Consider the following 23,238-nt stretch of genomic DNA (forward strand, 5'->3'; position numbering starts at 1 on the left):
ACATATGTTTAGTGTTCTTTGTGCACGAAGATGTTCATTGTTTTTTCGGCTTACCCCGGTAGCTCTTGGGCAGCACAAGGGGCCCCAGCCACCAACTGCAACACAAACCGTAGCACTACCGTTACTACCACCGCCAACACAATTTTCCGTTGGACGGAAGTAACATTGTCACTGTTGTTCAGTGGAAAACTATAGCTTGATACTTTCAAAGACACACTGGGGAGATCCTGGTTTCGGCCCAGGCTGATCTGGCCTGGGTCAGCTACAGGGCTTCCTACGGTTTCAAGCATTAGAATGGCCACTAGCACCACCTGTTGGACGTTTTTAACCAACGTCAAGTTCCTGCTGCTATACGTTTTGGATATCTTCGGAAATGGCTGAGCAGCTGCAGGTCGCCCTTGGTCTCAGAGATGCAGTGAAGCGATGGTGCTTGTTTCCCGCGCCATCAAAAGGGCCTACAGGCCCGTCATCTAGCCTGACCAATCCGGAGCGTTATCTTCCGGTCGGGGGGTTTCTAGACCAGCTGTTGCTGGTGGGAGCTCTGAAGGAGGCTGGTGCGGCGCCACTGCCTACGCATCTTTTCCCAGAGGAGGCAGCAGGCCACCAGGACTCCGAGGACTTCGGCTCCCCACTTTCTCCTGTTCAAACACCCAGCTCACGTAGCCGCTGCAGCACCTTCCGCAGCGACTTCGACAGCCACTCAGCTCCTGTGTCCGCTCTGCAGGAAGGGCCATTCCCCTTGCGGCACCCGCAGGAGAGGGCCGAACAAACGGCCTCAGTCGCTGCTGACGCGCAGCCCTCAATAGAATCTCAGCGGAGCCTCGCGACCCCGCGGAAGGGCCAGATTAGGTGTGCTTCTCTCCAGTCAGAGTCTCAGCTTCGCACGGAGGGGCGCGAGGCTTCATCTGCAACGTTGAAAGCTCTTCTGGTGCCACCCAAGACGCATCTGCCTTCCTCTTGCGCTGAACAAACGCAAGAGCCCGCGGGAGATGCAACAAAGGCCGACGAGAACTTCACTTCTGCGGACCAGCAAAAATGCAGGCAGCACCAGCAGCGGCCGTCCCACACGGCGAAGCAGCCCAAGTCAGCCGCAGCGAAACTAAACACAGATAAGGGCACGAAGCGAAGATCAGAATCACATGGAGCTCTTCGAGGAATGTACTCAGAGGCAACTGGGACGCCAGCTCCAGCAGTTACAAGAGGGCCAGCCCCAAGTCTGCAACTCACAAGGGATTCGGCAGTTCGTGCTGAGGGGCCGCCTCAAAAGCGGCAGGCTGTTGGGAGGCGTCGAGGGGAGGCTGCAGCTCTTATCCGCAGCAGCAGCGTCAATAGTGGCGGTCTGAAGGGTGCAGCAGCTGGGGTCCAAAAAACAGCTTCTGCAACTAGAGGCGCTTCTGCTGGGGCGTTGCACAGCACCGGTTGCAGGATAAACACTACAGCAAAACTTTCGCACGTCAAATCGAAACAGCCCTCCCAGGTGCAAACTCAGGAGCGGCAGCAGCAGCAGCAGCAGCTTGAAGGCTCTCTTTCGTCACCAGCGTGTCAGTCTTTACCGTTCATGGTGAGCAGACAAGTACTTAGTGCACATCCTTGAATAGGGAGCCGTTTCGTAGTATGTTTAAATTATTTTATTTGGGCTCCAATGCTGACTCCTTCTGCTCTATGGGTTTCTTGCAGGAAAGCTCAGGCGACATTGAAGTGGACAGTGCAACAAAAAGTGCCGCTGCTGCTGCTGCACTTGCAGCTGCTCGCTGCAGCAGCGCTCAAGATAGTAGCCAGGACCCGCTAAGTGCGTTCGCCGCCGAATGGCTGCTGGGTTGCCAGCAAAGACTTCTCGCAGCGAGTGGAGAGGCACCAGAGAGACCTGCAAACAGCAGCTCCGGCGATCGGATACCTGAGGCGGCTCGGCCCGTGCCTATTGCAGGTGGCTGTCCTGGGAGGCAAGGGGATCTTCACAAGCTGCAGATCACAAAGAAAAGGCTGAAGCAGGAACTCAGGGCGTACAACACCGCTTTTGCCTCATACTTTGGACGCCAACCGCTAAAGCAAGATAAGGAGCCGCTCAGGCCATTGTACATGCATTACCAGCGTATTAAACAATGCATAGAGCATCTAATGGCAGCAGAAGGAAACGGGCACACTGCTGTTGAAAGTGATACGCCAAACGCAGTAGATGCCGCCGCATCACAGACTGCCACCGCAAGTGCTGCCACCAGTACGCGACGCAAAAGTCCTAGCGCCAGTTCTTCCCCAACAACAAATTCCCCAACGTGCGCCATGAAGAGGCTCAGGAAGAGCCGAAGTCTGCGTCTTGCAGACGGCCTCAGCCCCAAGGCAGCCCAACGACTAGGGAACAGCGGTGGCGGGCATAGGTCACCTGTAATTGCCAAAGAGAAATCATGGAGTAAGCTCTCTGCCTATGACAGGCAGCAGCTTTTGCAACAGAAACGGGAAGAAATGACATTTCAGCTGCACCAGCTGAAGCGGGAACGCCGCTTGCTAGGTGACAAACTTGCAGCATATCACCTTCGCTTTAAACAGGAACACGGCAGGCCCCTGAGGCTGAAGGCTGACATTACGCCTGTCCAGGAAGAATACAAGCTGTATGTAGAAACTACGAGACAGCTTGACGCCTTGGCATTTGCTTTGCAAAACCAGCCGTTATGACTTTTTCTGCAGAATGCAGTAAACACCCACTGGCGGACTTTCACGTGCCAGGTGCCTAGTATCGTGTTGAACCTCAATGCTTGCTTTTTGCTGCCCTCCAGTGGCGTGTCTTTTGCAGTTTTGGGCTTCTGGAATGCTAGCCAGTTGATCAGCTAACACTAAGCCAGGACATGTCGTGCCAGGGCCTTAGGATTGCTGCTGAAACCCTGAGCTAAGCGTAAGTGGATGAAACATTTTGTGAGTCACGGTTTATCTCGCCAGCTCACAGTGGAACAAGCTAATTATGAATGGAAAAAAGCAGAGTGACACAGAAGCACTTGTGACACAGAAGCACTTGAACTGATCGTTTAGGCTATGGCTCTCCTAGAGTTTCACTTGTGTGCTTGCTACATGAACTAAAGCAGCTAGCTGTTTTGCAGAGGTCATCGGAGGTCTAGAGAACTGTAGCGCAGAGTCAAAGACAAATCTACGCAATATTCGTGTGTAGAGGCCCACTTCATGAAGAAAAAGCTGCAAAAAATAAGGCAGCGTCCTCGCCGGTTCGGGCTGTTGCGTTTCTTTCAAGTTGCTGTGCTTCAAGCGGCAGTTTTCCGCTCGAATGGCCACAAAACACATCGGAAACAATTGATGCGCAAGTGCAGGAGGCAATAACCATATTTCGGCGGATTATGTTCATGCGTGAAAGCTTCAAATGCATATACTTCTATCGCCACAGGGGATACGAAGCAGCTTGTGAGAATATTAATCTTTTGCTTATATTTAGCGTCCCAAATTCAAACTAGCAGTGCCATCGTAGAGGAACGCGCAAATTAAACTGAGGAGAGAGGACAGCAGAGTAACGGAAGCTACGACAACTCCCACAACTCCAGCGTAGCCCATGTTACCGAACAACGCCATCAAGAAGGACCATATGAAGTAGTGCGCAAAGTTGACGTTAATGAAGCTCAAGTTGAAGGAGGGGAAGTGCGCCAAAAGCGTACAAGCTCCCATCACAAAAGGAGTCCAAATGTCAATGAAGACGGTAGGAACGAATGAGAAAAGTTGCATTCTCCATGTGATCTTGTTAACGTCCTTCAGAGGGTCACTGCCAATGGAGATGGAGGGGGAAGTTGACGATAGCTGGAAGCACCATAAAATAATCGTCAACACTCCGCTGACAAATCCCACCCACCGAGTTACCGTTGCAAGAGGCTCGAGAGAAGCCATCTTCGCGTTTCTTATCTGCTTTTGACCTGCACTCAACAAATAGACAGGCGTCATATGTGGGCTTGCGAACGCGGCCCACACCATAGCCGTAACCTAAAGTGGACTGTAATGCAATCATTGTCTGGAAACCTCTTTTTAAAAAGATATAACGCACCATTGGTCGCGCGTGGAATTGACAAACACAAGATATTAAGGTGTTTCGCTGCATGTGGCGGCTCTCTAGGGACGGTTTCAAATATGAATCGACTACGCAGAAAAACTACTAGAAAACCCCTTAAGTTTGTATATTTTTAACAATAGCGTCTAATTTCAACTAATACGGAACAGTTTTACTGCTATGGAAGGCCTGCGCCAGCATACAGAGCTCCTAGAAAATCACCCAATGAAACAGATCTACAGCAGTCGTCAATAATGCCGCACCTCACAGTAGCCTGCTTAGGCTCGACTTTCTCTCTAAATTATAGGAGGTATTTTCTTATGGAGATATTTAAGTTGTGTGCCTCGTTGGTAATGATACACCTTTCGAGGGTCACTTCCGCACTGCAGGGGACCTTCAGCGGAGGGGGAGCCCTCGGTCCGATGCACCCAAAATACCGCGCTACAGCTGACTTTACTAAGTGTACTAAAAAGAATTAACGGCCTTGAAAAAATTGTCAGTAGTTTTTCAATACTATCCTAAGGAAAACCTGTACCGTCCCAAATGTGTGCGTGAGTGTCATGTTCTGTCACGGCCGTTCGGCCCGAAGGGCAAGCAGGCAAGCCTCCTTAGAGTGAAACCCGCTCCAGTAACATACAGAATAAAACTGTCAAGAATGTTCGGATACTATAGATCACGTTGTTTTTTTTTATTGCTGCTCTCCTTTGAAAGCATCATTTGCTCTCCTTCGATGCATATCTGTCGGCTCAGCCTCCGCTGACAGTGTAGTGCCTGGCACCTGTGCATTACAGACAGCGTCTGATGTAGCCTGCACCCTGTAACACATGGAATCTGTTTGAGGGCGCCGGTGCAAATTGATCTCTTCATAGGTTTAATATCATGTCGAATCCACGCTCCTACGCGTGGCAGTGAAGTCAAGTATTTTTGCCACGTGCACACGATCACTCGGCCGTCGAAATGAACAAGATAGCACGAACTGGAGGCGTAATAAGCCACTTGCACCAATCTGATATATTTCATTACAAATCACATAAGTGGCTGGTACCGATAAAAAGGGCTTGTATAAAGAAGGGCAGTGTCCCACGCTTTAAGGGTTCTTGGACTAAAATTGCACCATTGATGGCGCTGTAGCTCCTAGACTAACGCTGGAAGTACTCCGCATATTACAGATTTCGTTGATCCTAATAATGGGTTGCTTTTGAAGACAAGTCGTGCAGCGCAGTGGGCTTGGAACACAGCTGAGAGAGAAGGTTAAGAATTAGACTTAGCACAGGAGACTCTAAATCTGTATTGTATGAAGCCTGGAGGAACAGAAGATATTAAATGCACATGATATGAAACAAGCTATCCATGCGGAGGGCTGCGTCTGATTTATTCCAAGAGTAGCTAGTGCAGCAGTGCACGATCGAGGAACATCTTCAGTATTCAACACGTACACATTTCGGTCATTGGCTTTTACACTATGAGTTAAAAACCTGCGTGTTCATTAGGTACGCAAGCCAACGAAACAGCGGGGGGCCTTTATCTCACCTATGCTGTGGCAGGGCCCTTAATGGCGCTAGGCGGAAGTTGGTGAGTGGCCCTACATTCGCAGCTAGTCATATTCTGCACGAGGCGCACTTGTGACCCTTGTTCTTTACTTTCACATTAAACGTAAGCACAGATAATTTCGCTTCGGAGTTTTCTGTTTTCGTGAGAACAATTGCGAGTGTCGGATATGTGTCGCAGTCATTGCAGTGGTTGACGTTGTAAGCCTTGCGACGATGCACGGAGTAGGTTGTAGTTTTGGATTTGCGGGTTTTTCTTCCTTTTACTTTCCCGGCATTAAGATCAAGTGTAGAAGGGTGTATTCGGCAGGAAACTCAGTTGAGTATTTGTTAATGGATCGTGGCGAGCCCAGGAGTTCAAAACATTTGGGGGGATATGTATCTCTCCGAAAATTGAGCGAAAAATGATGCTGTTTAAGCCATTATAATATTTTGGCAGTTTATTTACTGATTTATGATAGGTATAAAGCGAAGTAGTCTAAAACAGAGAGACAGCAAGGCGATGAGCTTTGAGTAGCTCACTACAAAGAGGGTTGCTTGCGTGGTTTAATCCTGCGGCGCCAACCCACAATGCAATATCTGCCCGATCTACTCAAGGGCCCACATTCTCTCTTATGCCAGAAGTTGCTTTCCCTTGTCGGAGTAACTTTGGCATTACATCAAAACATCAATTTGCAGGCAGGAGGCCTCTTCTATCTCCGTCTGTAAAGACCCCCACACGTGGAGGCTTGCGCGGTTATCCTCGCCCGTAGGAGCTACTCTCTGCAGTAGTAAAATCTTTTCTCAAAACCTGCCACACTGAACCCGAGATATCCAAAAAGAAGCAAGCTGAAGGACAAATTTCTTACATGTTGGATTCGCGCAAAGAACGCTTCAAGAATCCTTCAGAAGTGTCTTGTGCACGAGGCATGTAACAAAGAACTACAGCCGTGCCTACGTGTCTATCCTTTTGGCCAATCATAGCGGTGCAACTCAGTTTTCATACTCACGGATCACGTTGTAGTGAGCTGAGCCCAGCCCGGCTCCCACGTCTCTCCTCTGTTTTGGCCGCGTAGGCTAATATCCTCAGTAGGCTGAGACTCTGTTACACATTAAAAAGCGGTCCAGACAACGTCCTTGTAAGTCGCTTTTTCAAGTGTGTTTCTATATTCCTCTGAATATTCTCCCTCAAGAAGTGGACGTGCCTCCCAGTGCAGCTTCACTGCCTCGTGTCAGCCGCACCTGGGTGAAGTGCACACCAGACCAGGCCGTAACACTGAGAACTGTGTAGGTTGAGGTAGTAGATAGTAGTAGACACCCTTCGAGTTTTTCCTACCTCTACTGAGTATTTCAGCTTACTCATTCTGAAGTACATGTTCCTGAAGGCATTTCCAGGTTGCACTGTACTGCTGTGAGCTATTCCGGGCTACGCCGCTACACGGAACTCGCAACTGGCAACATACGTGCGCACGTGTCTGAACTACATCGCCACCAAATAATGCCTTAAGAAGGCATGCTTGCTTTTAGACTTTTTGCTTGCGTGCTTGAAGGAGACGTTCTCCCCCTCTTGCCGCCGCTGGCCTGAAGTGTGGATACTGCCCACAAGGGTCCAGCTATAGAGATGCGCACACATCTAGTACCGTCAGATTCACAACGCGCTGCACCAAAAAGGCATATTTAGTATTATTTCTGTTATTGTTATTCTCTTTTGAGACACTCTGTGTCTCCCGTTGAGCATGCCATTGTAGGCGCACTGCCAACACAGCGCCAGCAGCCAAGTATGCAACCAGAGCCACGTTTCTCTAGCTAACATGATTAAAATTGTGCTTTTCCCTTGTACTACTAAATAGTAAAACATTTGTTGCTTGCTCTAGAGTAACATTGTAGTGCAGCGCACTACACTGCCAGCCACAGCCGGTGGCGGAACTAGCAGAACCCTGAAACTAGTCTGCTACTACAGACCCGGTTCTTCTAAGTGAAACAGTTATTTCCTTGCCTTAGTTTGAAAAACTATAAAAATCTAAAAGCAAATTCACCGGGATAAAATTCAATGGATGCCACGTACAAAATGTTTCCGTACGCACCATTGGACGGCACCTTCGGACAGTGCCAAGATGCTCAAATCACTGTCGCGTGTGTGTTCACACGTAAACCAACTGAAATGCCACACAAAATCACAGCATAGTCACTCGATAGCACATTAGCCGAAACGTAATCCTAGAATTCACCACTTTTATTCTATACGCTCTTACCCAAAATTCAGTCTACAGTAACATCAGGGCTACGAAGCCCCAATGTCTCACAGCATCGTAGCTATGAAAATACAACTGTAATGCGGTAAAGGCAGCCCATATACTGCCTAAATGAGCGTCACTGCAGTATTATTTAGGGTGCCAACGAAATGCTGGCACTAATCGTATACACTAGCCACCCTACTCCTCGTACCATGCAAAATGCAGCATTTGACCAAACAACTTCATAAGCGCGTGAGAGCGAATCTGTGTGTACTCGTCGTCTGTCAAGCAGATGTGGTCACGTTAAGCGCGTATACAGACAGAAATCGCCGTTTTTGCCAGGAGTATAGAGGCGCAACATGGGGCTACAGACGTCGCCTGTGATGCTCTTTGAAGAAAAATTGCGCAACCATAGAAAGCAGAGGAAAAATGGGCATTTCACGAGCCCTGCTTAGAGCCCAATCGGATAGAACATTCTTTGGGCACCTTCGGAGCACGTTGTTGTAGATCCAGCGCCTCTTCTTCCGGCATTCTGGCAAAGGCTGGGAGGTTCAATTCTTTGTTTGCGTGAGACTCTGCGTCTGCTGCGAGCATCTGCTGTCAAGGACGGAATTCCAGACTATCTACCGTCCTTTGCGTCCCATCTCGGGGGAAGTGGCTCTATTTTACTTCGCAATTTTGCACTCAGCAAAGATGTTATAAGAACTCAGTTTCCCACGACGGAGGGATGGATAACGTTGTTGTTAGCTTGCTGCAGTGCACCTAGGTGCCTTTCACTTCACTACCCAGATCTCGCTCGCCCATAGTACATCATTTTATAGAACTGCCAATGCACAGATGCAGAATCATGAAGCACGCATCATCGTCGCATATATCGAATTGCCGCTAGAGGCCAAGTTCTTACAGAGCTAGGCTCGGGCCGTCTCTTCCGTGTTTCTGTCTGCGTGGCTCGAACTGTTCATACCTAACGGGACCCAATGAAAGTGTTGCCTGGACAATAAAAAGCAAGTAACATCATTCAAAGTACAGTTTAAAAGCAGGTACACATTTGTTGACCCGGGCATTTCTCAATTTCTGTGCGACCGTACTGCGCGCTGTAACTTCAGTGCGTTTTCCTAGTCGTAAGTGCTAGGTCACACAGCAGAACCGTGATGGGCCTGTTCGCACGAGAACAAAGCACCTTTGCGCTGCTTTCTAATATTACGTTAAATCCATTCGATGATTTATATTACGTTGAAGATCATCAGTGGGTTGCATTGTTGAACTGCACGCTTCGGCGGCGGCACGCCTACTGCAGCTGGTACTTGCAACTGCTATCCTTTGAAGAACGTGGTAGGCGCCACATCTCATATGCATCCACAAGGCATGCGGACCTGGTGCTACGCCTTGCACGCGACGCAGTATAGGTAGATTCATTCGCCAACAGTTCACATAACATCTTAGCGACCAACTCTTCTTATTAATTGACCGTTAAGGAAGCTTGCTCGATGAGAGCTAAATAATCTGCTGATCGGGACCCGCTGCTGACGTTCGTAAACTGAGCCCATATGACCGGAGGATTAAAAATTTTGGGCATACCGCTGCCCTTAACGAGAAGCACTACACGTAAAGCTAATTCTCTAGATGTTTCAGGGTTGGAGAAACGCACTGTGGACAGCGAAAGCACGGTGATCAGCGAGTTGGCGGGTTTACGGTCCTCCAGTGTGGCCTACGGTTAGGTTTTCGTGAATGAAGATAATATTTTTGTGGTTTCTAGTGCTGTAATACTCGTTATCGTTGAAGTGAAAAAATGACCATACTGCTTTGCGAGTTCTGGAGGTGACGGGGGCAACGTACAACGTTTGCCAACAGAATGGGCACGAGGGTGCCCGCAGACAATTATCAATCGCGCACCTCATTTGTGTGGAAATAGCATAGACGGTAGAGAAGAGACTGAGCAGAAAGACAAAAGTAAAGGTTTAGGCTTGAACTCGTTTCTGTCCGCAATAGTCGCCATTTTTTGCAGGCATTCGAGCTTGTTATTCCGTACGCAGATGCACCAGTAAAATTCCTGGCTGGCGTGTCTGCTGTGGAGATCTAGCATACCAGGCACGAAACATTTTCTAAGCATTTCCCAGATGCATCACTTCTATGTCGTTTGCTGAGGTCCTGCTGAACGCATCCTCTCTTTGCTTCAGCCATTTCACTCAGGTAACTGGTGTAGTCCCAGTGACCATAGCAGAGAAATGCTGTGACTACTGACACTACACCAGTTGGCGCTGCTTGACTCGCACGCCAGTGTTGCTTATCCAGAAGCCACTTGCAAAATTCAGCAACGGAAGGAAGCCTTTTCAGGAGAGTCTCTGTCTCGTATGCATTGTGGTAAACACGCTTTGTGCAGCAGGAGTGGCCATACGTGGTGCACATGAAGGGCACAACACGGATCACCATTCCTGCTACACGAAACGTGTCGTTTACATGTAAGGGTCTGTTAATCTGTGAAACGCTTCGTAAGGCTACAGAACAATCACTCTTTTGTTCAAGTTCCATTCTTTAGTCCCCTGTGGCAGAAGATGTTGCGTCTCTTCAGACCACGTGGGTGAGGGAAATTAGTACATGTAACTGGCTGAAGCGCCTTTGATGCAGTGAGCAACGTTACAGTGTGATGGAACTCATTGGCCTCGTTCATTCGTATGGCCATTCCATTTCCAGTGTTCCGCTAGCCACTAAATTTTGGGTCTTCAAGAACTCCAGACCTTTTCCCGGCAATTTTGGAGCACAACATGCAACATCTATGCTGTGTTTAATGGTTAGTGCAGCGCGCCATGTTTTTGATGCCCACGTTGAGTTCTATGACCTGGTTATTGCCTGTCTTTGATCACCCTGCTACTAGATTCTGTGCCTTCACCCAACCAGTTCTACGAGACAACCGGAACCGCTGAGCCTTTGGAGGTGAGTAGGGAGCTTGAGAAAAGACTTTAAGGCATCTACTTAACAGTGCAACATTCCAACAAGTGGGACTAACTCCTGATTCCCAGGTGAAGAGGCAGAGACACAGCGTTCACGCTGGAGACCTAACAATCAGTAGCACCGGAAATGTGTCGAATGAGGTTTTGTTTTTGACGCGTGCAGTGCCACGCATGCAGCATGTCATGACTCTGCGTCATACCAAAACCAAATCGCCATGCATCTGAACAAGGTTGGGCCTGTTGCCGCTAAAGCTTTAGTTCATCAGTCAGCATTTTGGCCTTATCTACTGTCTCTACATTAGGAAGGAGCATAAGATATCAAGCAGCCAATTTGATTCATGTATGCAATATACGTTCCGTCAGCATGCTTGCGGCGTCATCACCGGCGTTGTTCCCCCATGTTCAGCACATACCTACTCACGGCACATTCTGGACAACTTGATCGTTAGTAAGACTAGATATGTTCTAAGATTTTGCTGGTGGCACAAGTTTAAAGTATCTCATTTTAGCACATCACATGCGACAATCCCATATAGCAGCTCAAATGGATACAGCCATAACACCGTTTGGATTAAAGTTCTGCCAGATTGCTTGCACTGCTCCCCTTTCATGAATACGCAAGTAAGCAGAGCATCACCAAGCTGCAACTGTATGACTAGATCATTCTTCTTCCAAAAGCCTTTCAAGTAATTCGTGTACGTTGCCTACGGCATATTCTCCTAAAGAATCCGCTAGAAAGCTTATTCCCGCCAAAGCGGGGCGGAATAATAAACATTTGTGGCTGTATAAGCTGCAGAAATCATTGCTGGCCTACAAATCCAGCTTCGACATCTCACACACGCAGCAAATGGCAACTGGCTACGCGTGAGATGTACAGGAGAGGGCTGGCTTAAACTTCCATACACAGCCCCTCCGAAGGACGTCTCCTATCCAAAAAGCTACAAGAAATTGTTTTCTCCATGAAATTTTCGCCTTTCTGGTGACAAATGGACGACAACGAAGGCTACACACCGCTTCATGCGAGTTCAAAAAACCCGCATGAAGCGGCGTGAAGTAGTCTAGTACGTGCCGAGCACTGTGGGAGCCAGCGTTGCATATTGCGTTTTACGCTCTAATGTCAGAAATGTAACGAGTGAAGTATTTGTTCTGCGGCAGCAGCGCGACACCAGAGCTGGACGTCGGAGACGCTTCTGTTCGATCCCAGGTAGTTCAGACCTGGAACGCCTTCCCACCCACCGGGATAACAAATCGATCGACGGACGTGTATGCAAACAAATTCAATTTGCAGCTCTCAGGGCTTTGACCAGAAGGCCGTTTCTTTCGTGTCAACGCGCACTCGACTGTCAAACTCACTGTCCCCCAGTGGACTGCTGTGGTCACTCTCTCGCCAATACAGCCCAACGAAAACAGCAGCTAACAGTCAGTAAGGTAAAGGAAAAACATGTTTTCAAGACGATCAGGAAGGCGATTGTGCTTTATTTCAACGGCTTTTACTTGGGGCTGTCTCGGGATGCTCGGCTTCCTGTATTTTACATGCTGTAGCCCACGCTGTCGTGAACACAGTGTATGTGGCACATTCCGTTAAAAAGTCCATCACTTCCACCGAAATAAATATCTTGATAACACTGTTCCTCTTGGCCCACCTTGGCGGTGCCGTTGTTTCTTTCCTTGCCTTGTTTTCGCCTTCTGCCATTCAGCCAAGCTGACTGTACTCCACTGGTGGACCTGGTGAAAAGCTCCCATTCGGAAAGTCATGAGTCAAATATTAGTTTGCTAAATAGAGCGAAGGGTTCCTTGGAGTATGCAGACTTGAAGGAGTTCCTGCGCTGGACTCCTCAGAAGTATGGACAACTTGGGCTGTTGCTCAAGCCTGTCACAGTTAAACACAACGAAATAAGATACAACTTCAAAATAATGTTTGACTCCCACGGATATGGTGGAGTGAAGCACGTAGCACCGGAAGAGTGGGGTTCTACAGTGCGGATTCGCTCGTTCCACGTGGAATTCCCCGAGGACGAGGATACCCCGGCGACACACACGTTGTCTTTGCGGAGGGATTTCGTCAGAAGAGATGGGGGGCTTAACCTCGAGCACCGTTTCCGGCGGTCGGGCGGATATGTCGAATTTCTTATTAATGATAGATTCCACGCAATCCTCGCCCTTCGATGGCTTCCGCTGGTTGCACTCGTCTTCATCACGGTGGTCATCTGCGCTGCAATTCTCTCGCGTTAGTAAACCTAACAAAATGCACTAGTGGGACCATTACGGGGGAAGGACTGCGTCACGAAAGAGAAGATGCCTATGGAATATTTGACGAGTATAACACAGCCCCAGGCCTTCTGCCCCGCGAGCCACTCGGGATTTCCGTTTGCCAGTTGGTGGAGCGACATTTCTGTGCTGCGGGTGCATTTTCAGTGATTCTTTTTATTGCAACGGAAGCAAGGGCAGATGAATGCCTCGGGAGCTCGAGTTCAAACTGGGACTACTTCTTCTTCGTCGTCGAAACTATGTTCGCCATTGGTTATGGGAGCCCGAGGTACCCTAGTTCTTCTCGCGTCGTTTGACAACCCAACACGTTGTGCATGCATCAGGCTGAAGCTTTTCATCACATACATGTGTATTATTCTAGCTTTCCCGTGCTCCCCATGTGCTAGTCCTCACCTTTCACTCTTCTGTTGTGCTGCGAATGACGCCTACTGGCTGCAGGACCGCACGAGCTCTGGAAAGGTTTTCCATTCAGTACGAAATGCTGTGTAGGGGTTATGACACCATTTTATTTTGCGTAGGTACCCTTCGTGCCGTTCCTCAAGCTTCATGGTGACCCCCATTGTGGTCACGGGCGTCCTGCTAAATTCCTTAATCTTGGGCCTAGTGTTCCAGAAGTTTTCCTCTGCAGCAAGAAGAAAATGGGCTCTAGCATTTACACAGAAGCTTGTCGTTTCTACTGGGTAGGCATGACAACACAAAATCACATAGTTGCACAGACGGTTGACCTGCACTTTATATCCGTCCTCACGCTATGCAAGATGCTATAAAAATGATGGAGATTCAGTTGCGATGGGGAATTAGTCGCACTACTTCAGTGGACCGTTCTTACGCATTTTGTAATTCAGTATTGTGTTTGTGTGATTTTCTCGCCCAAGTAAACGTAGTTCAGCTCTGGAGCCTTCAGCATCCGGCACCACCTTGGTTGTTGGCGAAAGTCCTCCGATCTCAGCTGGTCGCCATCGAACCCAGTCTGAAAGCTCCAAACATTATTCTTCGGGGGCACCTCAGGCGCCTCTCCAAGAGCCACTTCTTGTGGGAATACCTGAAGAGGGGGGTAAGCGATTCTGGAAACAAGGGCCTGATTCCGGATTCCCTGAAGCCGCTCGCCACCTTGGGGTTGGCTTCCCAGTATTCCACCACAAAGTGTTGCCGCTCTGTGCAGCACCTTCAAAACATGTGAATGGAGGGCATGAGTCTCCTAGTAGCGTTGAAAGAGAGTCGGAGGAGTACCAGCGAGGCATGTCAAGCCACACGTACATGGCTAGGCCTTCAAACGATTCAGTACTACTGAAGAGTTGCGAAGGAGGGAACACAGGTATCCCCTCAGTGCAGGGAAACAGCGGCAAGCATCCAGGTCAGCAATGTTCCTTTTTCACATGGCAACAGTACCTTAAAGATTCAGTGGCATCATATTTGGATGCATCTTTTATTTGCATACAGAACGCCCACAAGGCCTCAGGATATCATTTCGCATGTTGAACATCACGGAGACCTCATTTTTCAACACAAGACTCGCTTTGTTTTTCCTGGTAGATATCGATACTTTCGTGCTTCTACCGCATTGTTCAGTTCGCCTACGGCGAAGCAGTTATTTTAAGTCTTCCACAGTAGCAGTGAGAGGAATTGGCACAGACGGTGGCTTGCTATGTCAATTCGCAGGTGCATCGCCGAGGAGGTCTTTCGATTCGCCAATTTTCCATGTTCCATACGGACACGCCTTTGGAGTTCATGGCACTGCCGATTACAGTTACTGTGAGAGCGGTCTTTATTTGCCTTCGTGACTCGTACAATCGCTTCGAACTCCCCACAATTGGTACCCGGTTTTTTTCGCTGCTTCTCGGGCTACGCGTGCTATATTTAACTTCTGTTTTCCATGGAGACCTTCATTCCTTTTGTTAGTGGCAATGTAAACTGTGGCTACATCCTTTCATTGCAGGTGGACCAGAGTGACATAGGGAGTCCTTTACGAGATATCACAGAGGCGGACTTGCGTAACCATGGTGAATGCTATGAACTTCTTGCATTGCTTTCTTTCACAGACAACAGGACTTCTAGGACGGTTGAAGTTTGCAGAAGGTACGATTACGACTCCACTTGGAGCATGCAGAAGCACGATAATTCGCAGAATTTATCAAATATCAACATCCAGTATGGTATATCTGAATATGTCTGTATGGTATATCTGAATATGTCTACCCTCATGATTACTTTGGTCGCCTGTAGGCGTGAATGAGTTAGCTCTCTTCCCCTTCTTGACTGCATAGTTACAACGACTAGCTGCGTATTTTATTGGAGCTGCTGCAGCTGGCGACTGAATGCTGCTGTATGGGATGAATCCTTTGTGCCTATTGTAAGGCAGTCTGGACCGGACTCATCGCGTAAGGTCGCGTTAATGGCAGCTGGCATTTCCTAGTGTTTAGCAAGAACGTTTCAGGGAAAAGCATCAAAGCTTTGGTCCGGAGCAGTTAGAATAGTACAAATTTTAAAGAAACAGCCAAGCGCACGCGAGTCAAGTGCAGAGATGCGATCGATTACCAAAAGATTCTAAATGCTGTGCCCGGAACTATTCATGTGGTTGCTGCATACCTCAGGGGCCTTTGAAATCGACGTGGACAACTTAAGCACCACGAGAGTAGGCGCTGCTCACAAGTACACAGGATAGTAGGTACTCAAATGTGCCTTCGTCCATGTCATGTAGCCATGTCGTGTGAAGGTCTCGGCGACCACCTTTGCCTTGACTTACTTTTGCAGGCAATTTTCGCTAATTCATGAGGATAGTCACAGTGCATCTGGACTGTGCAATTCCTTCGGAATTATGTTAGAATGAAAATAAGTGCTCCCTTTTGTTCGTCGGCACTACACGTTGCGGCGACGAAGCTGCACGCAGCTTCACGAGCCTAGAACACCATCAAGAGCAACAAGCAAAGGCTGGCAACCAGCTGGCAGCATTCCAGCAGCAAGTGGCAAACATTTGTCATGGGGCTTGAGATTGTGGCGTTCCCGCGTAGGCTGGGACTTCATGAGAAGCAAGCGTATATGCTTCGGTCGAATGGGCCTGCGCAGCACGAAGCAAACTGAGGACGTCCCCCCGAAGCGCGTTCTGTCCTCTTCCCTGGAAATGACCCTTTGCTGTATCCCTTTTTGGCTGATATGTTAGATCTTACGACGAAGTTTAGGATTGTCGGCGCTGCTTTCGGCTTGCGTATTTGCTCCCGGTAGTTCAGCGGTGTATTCTACGGGACGAGGATGACGCCGTTGAGTGGCATCAAGAGTGAAGACACAGTGTGAAGCTGTCTGCTGTAAGAGACGAGCCATTTTGCCGTGCAGTGTGCCGCGTCGAATTAGGCTCATGAACAACCCTGATGACGGTGCTTCCTACTGCTCTGCGTTGACTGCCATTGGTTCACCCAAGTCTTTAATCCGGCGTTAAATCGTTTATACCCCCCTTGAGCAGCTCTGCAAATGTTCGAAGGATCTTCCACGTTCATTGGCTAAACCTCTTAATTCGAATAGTCGAAAAGTAGCGTTCGCCCATAAGGGCAAAACGATTTCCAGAAATGCGTGCAAGCAACAATCTGAAGCCTATTCAGGCGGACATTTCATATCTACGACGGTAAATGAAGGGCGGACTTTGAACTAAGCCCCCTTGCTAGTTTCAGAAGCTTTACCAGGTAATCAAGTGCTGGAGCCTTGTGGCAAGTGCTGCAGCACTGGCCTGCTTTTTTTTTCTTAGCCGCATATGAATCCTACCATCACGGGTTTCGGGGCAAACAACGTGCTTCTCTCAGTCCACTTCTGTTGTGGGTCAGTTTCCGATTGAAAAGGCGCTGGCCTGCTTGATAACACTATTTCTTTAATTACATTCAATGCTTGCAGAATTCCGAGAGAACAAGCCGCAAAGAGTGTGGCCAGTACCAAGGACGTAATGGTCGGTAAAGGGATACCTATCAAAGCATCCCACAACTGAACTTACGTGCCTCTTGAAGCAGCAATGCATGCAGTACTGTATCCAGACGATCAGACCAGACGGTCGAAGAGTTCACGTTCACTATACAGTTTTTAGGGTCCGCAGAGGATGCGCAAGAAATGAACGCCGGTTAAGTACCTACGTAGCGGTCTAGAACCTCCCCACCCCCCTATACAGTGAACACACTGAGGGAAAACAGTAGCCTCGGGAATTCAAAAATTCCACTACCACCCCCTAAGGAAATGAATACTTCGTTTGAAGCGACGCTGAAGGCGGCCATTAGGACTCACATACCATCCGCTCATTTGCCATGTGTACCGGAGATAACCACGACGGTGACCCCGCGCACTACGCACGGTTAGCATGGGACGTAGCACAGTTACAATTCACTCTGTTCCACACGAGGTAGCCGGATCCTCCCGCCACCTACCAGGAGCTACCCAGCGAAAGCGCTAAAAACATGAAGAGCTTTCTGAAAATTGTTGAGCTCCGCTTTACGAAGCAAAGGATAGAAAAACCGAAATGGGAACTCGTGCTCGCAGAATATCTAGAAGGGACGCCATGGGATATTGGCTGCACCTGAAGGACACCAGCATGGACATGACACAATGGGCCCAATTAAAGTGTGACATCTTACAATGCTTTACCCATCTGGACCGGGAGCAAGTACCACGCCGACTTGCCAGCTGGTGGGGGACGGGCGACCACCAGCAGTAGGCGGCGCAGTTCGCGAACACCCTTGCTGGGGGTACATTGATACCTGCAGCTGGCCACGCCAGTTCCTTTCTCGCCGGATTATCCCGTGAGCTGTGCAAGGCGCTAACACGCGGGGGAATAGCCCGGTTTCCTTGTTGGAGAGTAGCACCGGCAGCGCCGGCGGAGTTGGAAACCTCGCAGCCAGACAAGGAATTGCGCAACTGGCGGCACGAGCTGGTCTGTAGACCCCGTGGGCGACCGTGAACCGTCAAACGCCCGGTATTGACAGGGACGAGAACGATCTTCCGTCGCCCGCCCTATGGGACGTAACTGGAGCGCTATGAGTGTAAAGCGTGTGGCATACGGCACGGGACTGTTCCTCGCGCGCCGCTGCTGCTCGACTTTCTGGGGAAACGCGCATGCGTCGTGGCAGAATGAAGCACTACGCAAGGGACTGCGGCACGACTACACGTCAAAGGGGGAACATCGATGCCGGGTTCACAAACGAGCCGACGTATCCCATTGGTAAAGTCACGGAACGTTTAAACGTAGTGGCCTTGGCGTTGCGGGAGACGTCCTAGGCATACCGCTTATGGCAAGGATACGATATTTGCAGCAGCTATAGGGCCTAACGCCATTCCCTTCTCCCCTGATTGGGGAATGAGATTGCCCGAAAGGGAGCTACCAGCAGGTGCGGCGACGGTACCGCAAGGCGCGAGCCTACAGACTATGGAAGAACAGAGAAGACGGATTGCGTAACGACGTCCCGTATCGAGGCCTGAACCAACAAAGGATTCAATCAGACTGAGAGAGGTCGTCTAGATGACGAGAGCGCTGTATCTGTGGAGGGCGCCACCTTGCCTTTGCGGTAATGCGAAGTATGTACAGCAAAGGAGACAAACCCATTTGGTGTCTTGTGCAGCAGGGGGACGAGTGCAGTCCCCAGCGTGGAAGTGACTGGCAACCTGTGCGATGCGCTCCTAGACACCTGGGCATGCAGGAGCTTCGCTAGCCCCAGAGTACTGAAATTCTTACCGCTCAGCGTGTGGCAACTACCGGAGGAGTGGATCTTTATGATAGGCAACGCACACCAACTACGTGTTGATCGCATCTTGAAGGGGTTCACGATGTGTTGTGGAAGACAACGTTTCTCGGGCGACTGTTTCGTAGCACCGACACCCTACGACTTGGTGTTAGGGCTAGGGTGGATGACGGAACGTAACGTCGCATGGCACTTTCATTCCGGCAAGCTGCGAACCCATGTGAATGGCAGGTGGTGTGCCCATCCTCCGAGTTCGCTTGGACCATTCTATTGCGGCTGGCCCTAGCGAAGAGACGCACAGAACTCCTGCGGACCCAGTGTAGGACTCGGTGGCTAAACAGTTGCCGGGCGTGACATCGGAAGAAGCGATAGCGCTTCTGTACCCGTCTTCAAAATGTCCCAAATCCCACAGTGAGCTCAAGACAAAGTCCAAGTTCGATGCTGGCTTTCATTAGGCAAACATATAGACGAAGGGCCTCGAAAATCCTTCACACGGGTTGTCCCTCGTGCTAGCCTCGCGTGACACTGGGGAGACCACATCTGCCAGATTAACAGTTGAAGGGCAATGGGCGCTCTGCTGCGCGGTAGCCACTCGCTATGCCACGAACACTGGTCTCTTCTGCCTCCTGAGCTCCGGAGTTCAGCTGTAATCGGCAGTCGAGGAGGGCTTTCCATGGGCGACTATTAAGATAACGTTCTCGCAGTTCCACGAATGGATAGAGCCGCCTGAGTCGAGCAGCACCCCGCATGCATTGCTTACACGCACACGGGGCCATCTTTCCCGACAGCCGTCCCCGTGGGCTACTTTCGAAACGGCCACACGACTGTCGCATTCTCCTAGTGCTCGGGAAGCTACTTACCAAGTCGGCAAGCCGGCCATTTGCCGCGTGACACCTGACCATCTCTTCTCACACAAACAGGAAATCGCCAACCCGATGGTAAATTGGTGGATAAAGCCGACGTACTCGCCCATGTCCGCCTCCACCATCCTGTTAGATAGGGGGGATGATGAGACTGGGGATCGCCAGATACCTATGGCTGTTAACTACCAAGCGCTGGATGCACTCACGATAGTTGTAAAAGGGGCGCCTGCTATCTTCCAAGCCAACATAAACGCCTGTCTGCAGCGACGAACTCGGCCAGGACGTCATCGCATACCTTGACGACGGTCTTGTCTATAGGCCGGATCTGCCGAGCGACGGTATCCGTAAGTGCAGATCCACGCAACACGAACGTCTTTCGCGTGGACCAGTCGTGCAAAGGGCATTAAGCCTGCAGCAAATAATATAGAGACTATCCGCATGTGGCGCAAAACGCTGGAGAACCAGACCCAGGTGCGCCAGTTTTTCTCCACGGTAAAGTACTACAGGATGCTCATCGACCTTAATTAACGTGATGCCGCCCGATCCCTTGCAGATGTTACTCGTAACTGCACCCCCCTCGTTGGCTGAACACTTACACACAGGCGGTGCGTTGCCTAAAGCAAAGCTTAATTGAATCCACCACCCTGCACGTTCCCCATACCTCGAACCCTTTCGAGTTGCATACCGACGCATCAGGCTACGCCGGTGCTGCCCGTGAGCGAGCTGGCAAACCAATCGGCTTCCTCAGCCAGGTCATGAACCCCAGTTAACCAACATATTCGACCTAAGACCAGAAGGGACTAACCATCCTGACAGCAGTAGAGAAGTGGACGCAGCTTCCCTGGCTCGCTCAGGTCATAGGCTCACCGACCACCAGGCCATTATCCACTTGCAGCAGCTCAAACTAGCAAAGCTTCTTCGCAGGTGCACACCCCGTTGGCTTGACTTCGTTGGACAATTTTCCGGCCTCACCAGCACTTATCTCCAAGGCGAGCAAAGTCAGGTCGCGGACACAATCGCGCCTTTCTTCTTTGTCGACCCGCGGCCGCCAAACAGCCTTGCCGTGGAGTCCTTGACATTACTACTCCCAGCCACCGAACTTCAGAGCCAGCGCGACCCGGCCCTCAACACGCGAAGGGCTCCTGCCGACTACCGCGTGTTGGCCGGGCTTCTTTCTCGAGTGCCTAGGAAACGGGCTCCGCCGTCCCCGTTGCCGCCTGCATCGCCGCCACCGATACCTGTTGCTGCAGACCTGTTGCCAGCATCGCAGCACAGTACCGGCACCCCTAATGGCGAAGGCTGGTCATGTTCGTACCAAAGATGTTCGACTTCCTGTGACGCGTCTACCACTGCGATCGCACAGTCCTGCGAGGGCCTCCGCGTCGACTTCCGCAACAGCCTCTTCTCCTTCCCTTACGAGGCCGCGTGCTTGCGTGTTTCCATCAACGGTCTTTGGTGCATCGGCGTTCTGCAGTTCCCTGCGAAAGTCACTTACTTTTTCTCACTATATCAAGACCCTTTAACTGCACGGCGCCGCGCACAGAAGAAATCCTTCCTCACTCTTAGCAAGTATTACTATTGCCCAGGCATGCGAGCCTCCAACACGGCTTATGTTGTGTCCTGGACGCAATGTTGCACCTCGTAAGCACTAAACCACAAGCCCAGAGGCTTTCTCCAAGAGCACCTCATTCCGTCGCGCCGTCGGAACCACAGGAATCTCGATTTTATGACTGAATTGCCCCTTACTACCGTGAGGGTCGACTCTACTTTCGTCTTGGTTGATTCCCGCAGCGAGGTGGCTTACTTTATTGCAATCAAGAGGTCATACCCCGCTTCTGATACGGTGGAACCCTTGGAAAACCGTTTCTTCAGCTATCATCCATCCCCTCACGTGCTTATTTCTGGAAGCGATCCTCGTTTTCATCGGGACATTTGACTCCAGCTATACAACTCCTTCAACATAAAACGGGCGCTGTCAAAACGGCAGAGTTAACTGCACTGCAGAGCAGATGCTGCGGATATACCTTCAGTCCGATGAATACGACTGGGAGGAGCTCCTCCTGGGACTCCACTTAGCTTAAAACGCTACAGGTCATTCCTCGACGGAGTTCTCACCCTTCGTGATCATGATTGGGGAAAATCCCCTTACCGCGGCAGACCTGGACACTGTTGGCGCTCTTGATGCTACTTTCGCAACACCAATTACGAAGTAATTCCGAACCCAGACCTCTATCATGCGCGCTAAGTATCAGCAGATGTCCTATACGGACTCTTGACGACACGCAATGGAATATGCCGTGGGAGACACAGTGTGGATCAGCAGGAAACATTTGCCTGCCTCCAACAACTGCTCAAATTTTTGAATGCTCCGTCTGGCCCCCTTTGTCATTTCACAGTGTATAATAGGCACAACTTAAAGCGTAGTCTTGCTGGTCATGTATGAGTTCCAGAACGTCTTGTGCGTGTCACAGCTCGCTCCTGACCGTCCGCGGGTCCCTGACCTGCTTCCATTTGAAGCAGCCACGGTCCTATGCGCGTGACGTTGCTGGGAACCTGGCCGAATTGCAGCTTGTGGGATATATCTGTAATCAGCGAGGCTCTGATGATGAAGCACAGTAAGTTGTCAAGCGGCGAAGCGTCACCAAAGAGAGCTTCACAAAGGAATGACCTCAGCACCGTGCCAGATGCCCCGCCTTCGCTTGCGCGTGCTGTGTTCGCGAGCCTCACCAACTATGCTCGCCGGCCCGAGCCTCCACCGCCCAACACCTCTGTGTGTTCTAATGCCTATTCGTATCGCGAAGAGGTTCGGGAGATGGCAGTGCCCATGCGGCAGCATGAGCACCTGCATGTCCACTGCGTGTTCGCTACAGCGTTGACAGTACCGCTCTGAAGCTAAGCAGATTAGGTAGTAACAAAAGGCATTAGGCATTACGTATACTCACAACAACAGCGAAGTAGCAGTAATGGTTAAGGCACCGTTGATTCATAAACGAGGCTACCCTCCTGCATAAGTGGAAATAGTGTATGCAACTAGGGCGAACACCCACAGCACGCAGGAATGATGCGCACTGTATGCGATAAGCTCACAAGGGTGACCTCGAGCTTGGCAGCGGGGAGGTTGTAGTGCATGAGCACACCAATGGGTTGCGGTGGGCGTCGAAAGGCCAACAGTAGAAGGTGGGCATCTAAAGACCAGCAATAGACGGCTGAGCTGGGCGTTCTACAGAATTAGCGTCGATTCCATAGTGCCAGAAATCTAGGCACGGCACCACGCCACGGCATAATTCAGCAGACTTACCGAGATGCCACACCGGTTGCGGACGCACCGCTCCGGCGCAGAGGCAGACTACTCTCAGGACATCGAGGCATCAGCCTGCGACGTTGTGGGCCAGATCTATTTTGGTGACAAGCTGACTTGAATTTGTCGTTTCGCGAATAGGTGATATATCTCGTCCGCCGGCGTAGAGGCAGGCATAGTACGCTCCACGCCGTCCCCTGGTACTACAGTGTCCACGCCAATAGTTTATTTTGTTCACGACTCCTTGGCCTGCAGGCAGTGTTCACACGGAAACAAAGTAATATGAAGCGAAATACTGCAGCTTATTTGTAAAGTACAATACCTCTCCCATGGCACACAGACGGTACGACGCAGACCAAGTGTGCG

General features: G+C 50.2%; 4 protein-coding genes across 4 annotated transcripts; 2 read left to right on the forward strand and 2 right to left on the reverse strand.

Moving 5' to 3' along the window:
* Positions 1-373: 373 nt before the first annotated feature.
* ENH_00003280 (hypothetical protein, conserved) lies at positions 374-2,667 on the forward strand (the record flags this gene model as incomplete). Its single annotated transcript, XM_013578035.1, has 2 exons — positions 374-1,561; positions 1,678-2,667. The coding sequence occupies 2 exons, from the start codon at positions 374-376 to the stop codon at positions 2,665-2,667; spliced, it is 2,178 nt and encodes a 725-aa protein (XP_013433489.1).
* A 759-nt stretch (positions 2,668-3,426) lies between these two features.
* ENH_00003290 (hypothetical protein, conserved) lies at positions 3,427-3,873 on the reverse strand (the record flags this gene model as incomplete). Its single annotated transcript, XM_013578036.1, has 1 exon — positions 3,427-3,873. One exon carries the CDS (start codon positions 3,871-3,873, stop codon positions 3,427-3,429), a length of 447 nt encoding a protein of 148 aa, XP_013433490.1.
* A 7,712-nt stretch (positions 3,874-11,585) lies between these two features.
* ENH_00003300 (hypothetical protein, conserved) lies at positions 11,586-15,668 on the forward strand (the record flags this gene model as incomplete). Its single annotated transcript, XM_013578037.1, has 8 exons — positions 11,586-11,602; positions 12,436-12,965; positions 13,154-13,274; positions 14,015-14,060; positions 14,666-14,758; positions 14,943-15,082; positions 15,311-15,384; positions 15,598-15,668. 8 exons carry the CDS (start codon positions 11,586-11,588, stop codon positions 15,666-15,668), a joined length of 1,092 nt encoding a protein of 363 aa, XP_013433491.1.
* Positions 15,669-19,259: 3,591 nt separating this feature from the next.
* Positions 19,260-19,699, reverse strand: ENH_00003310 (hypothetical protein; the record flags this gene model as incomplete). Its single annotated transcript, XM_013578038.1, has 2 exons — positions 19,260-19,437; positions 19,572-19,699. 2 exons carry the CDS (start codon positions 19,697-19,699, stop codon positions 19,260-19,262), a joined length of 306 nt encoding a protein of 101 aa, XP_013433492.1.
* Positions 19,700-23,238: the final 3,539 nt, after the last annotated feature.

The sequence above is a fragment of the Eimeria necatrix genome, genomic scaffold (assembly GCF_000499385.1).
Source record: "Eimeria necatrix Houghton genomic scaffold, Enh_scaff10, whole genome shotgun sequence".
In the NCBI taxonomy this organism is placed as follows: Eukaryota; Apicomplexa; class Conoidasida; order Eucoccidiorida; family Eimeriidae; genus Eimeria; species Eimeria necatrix.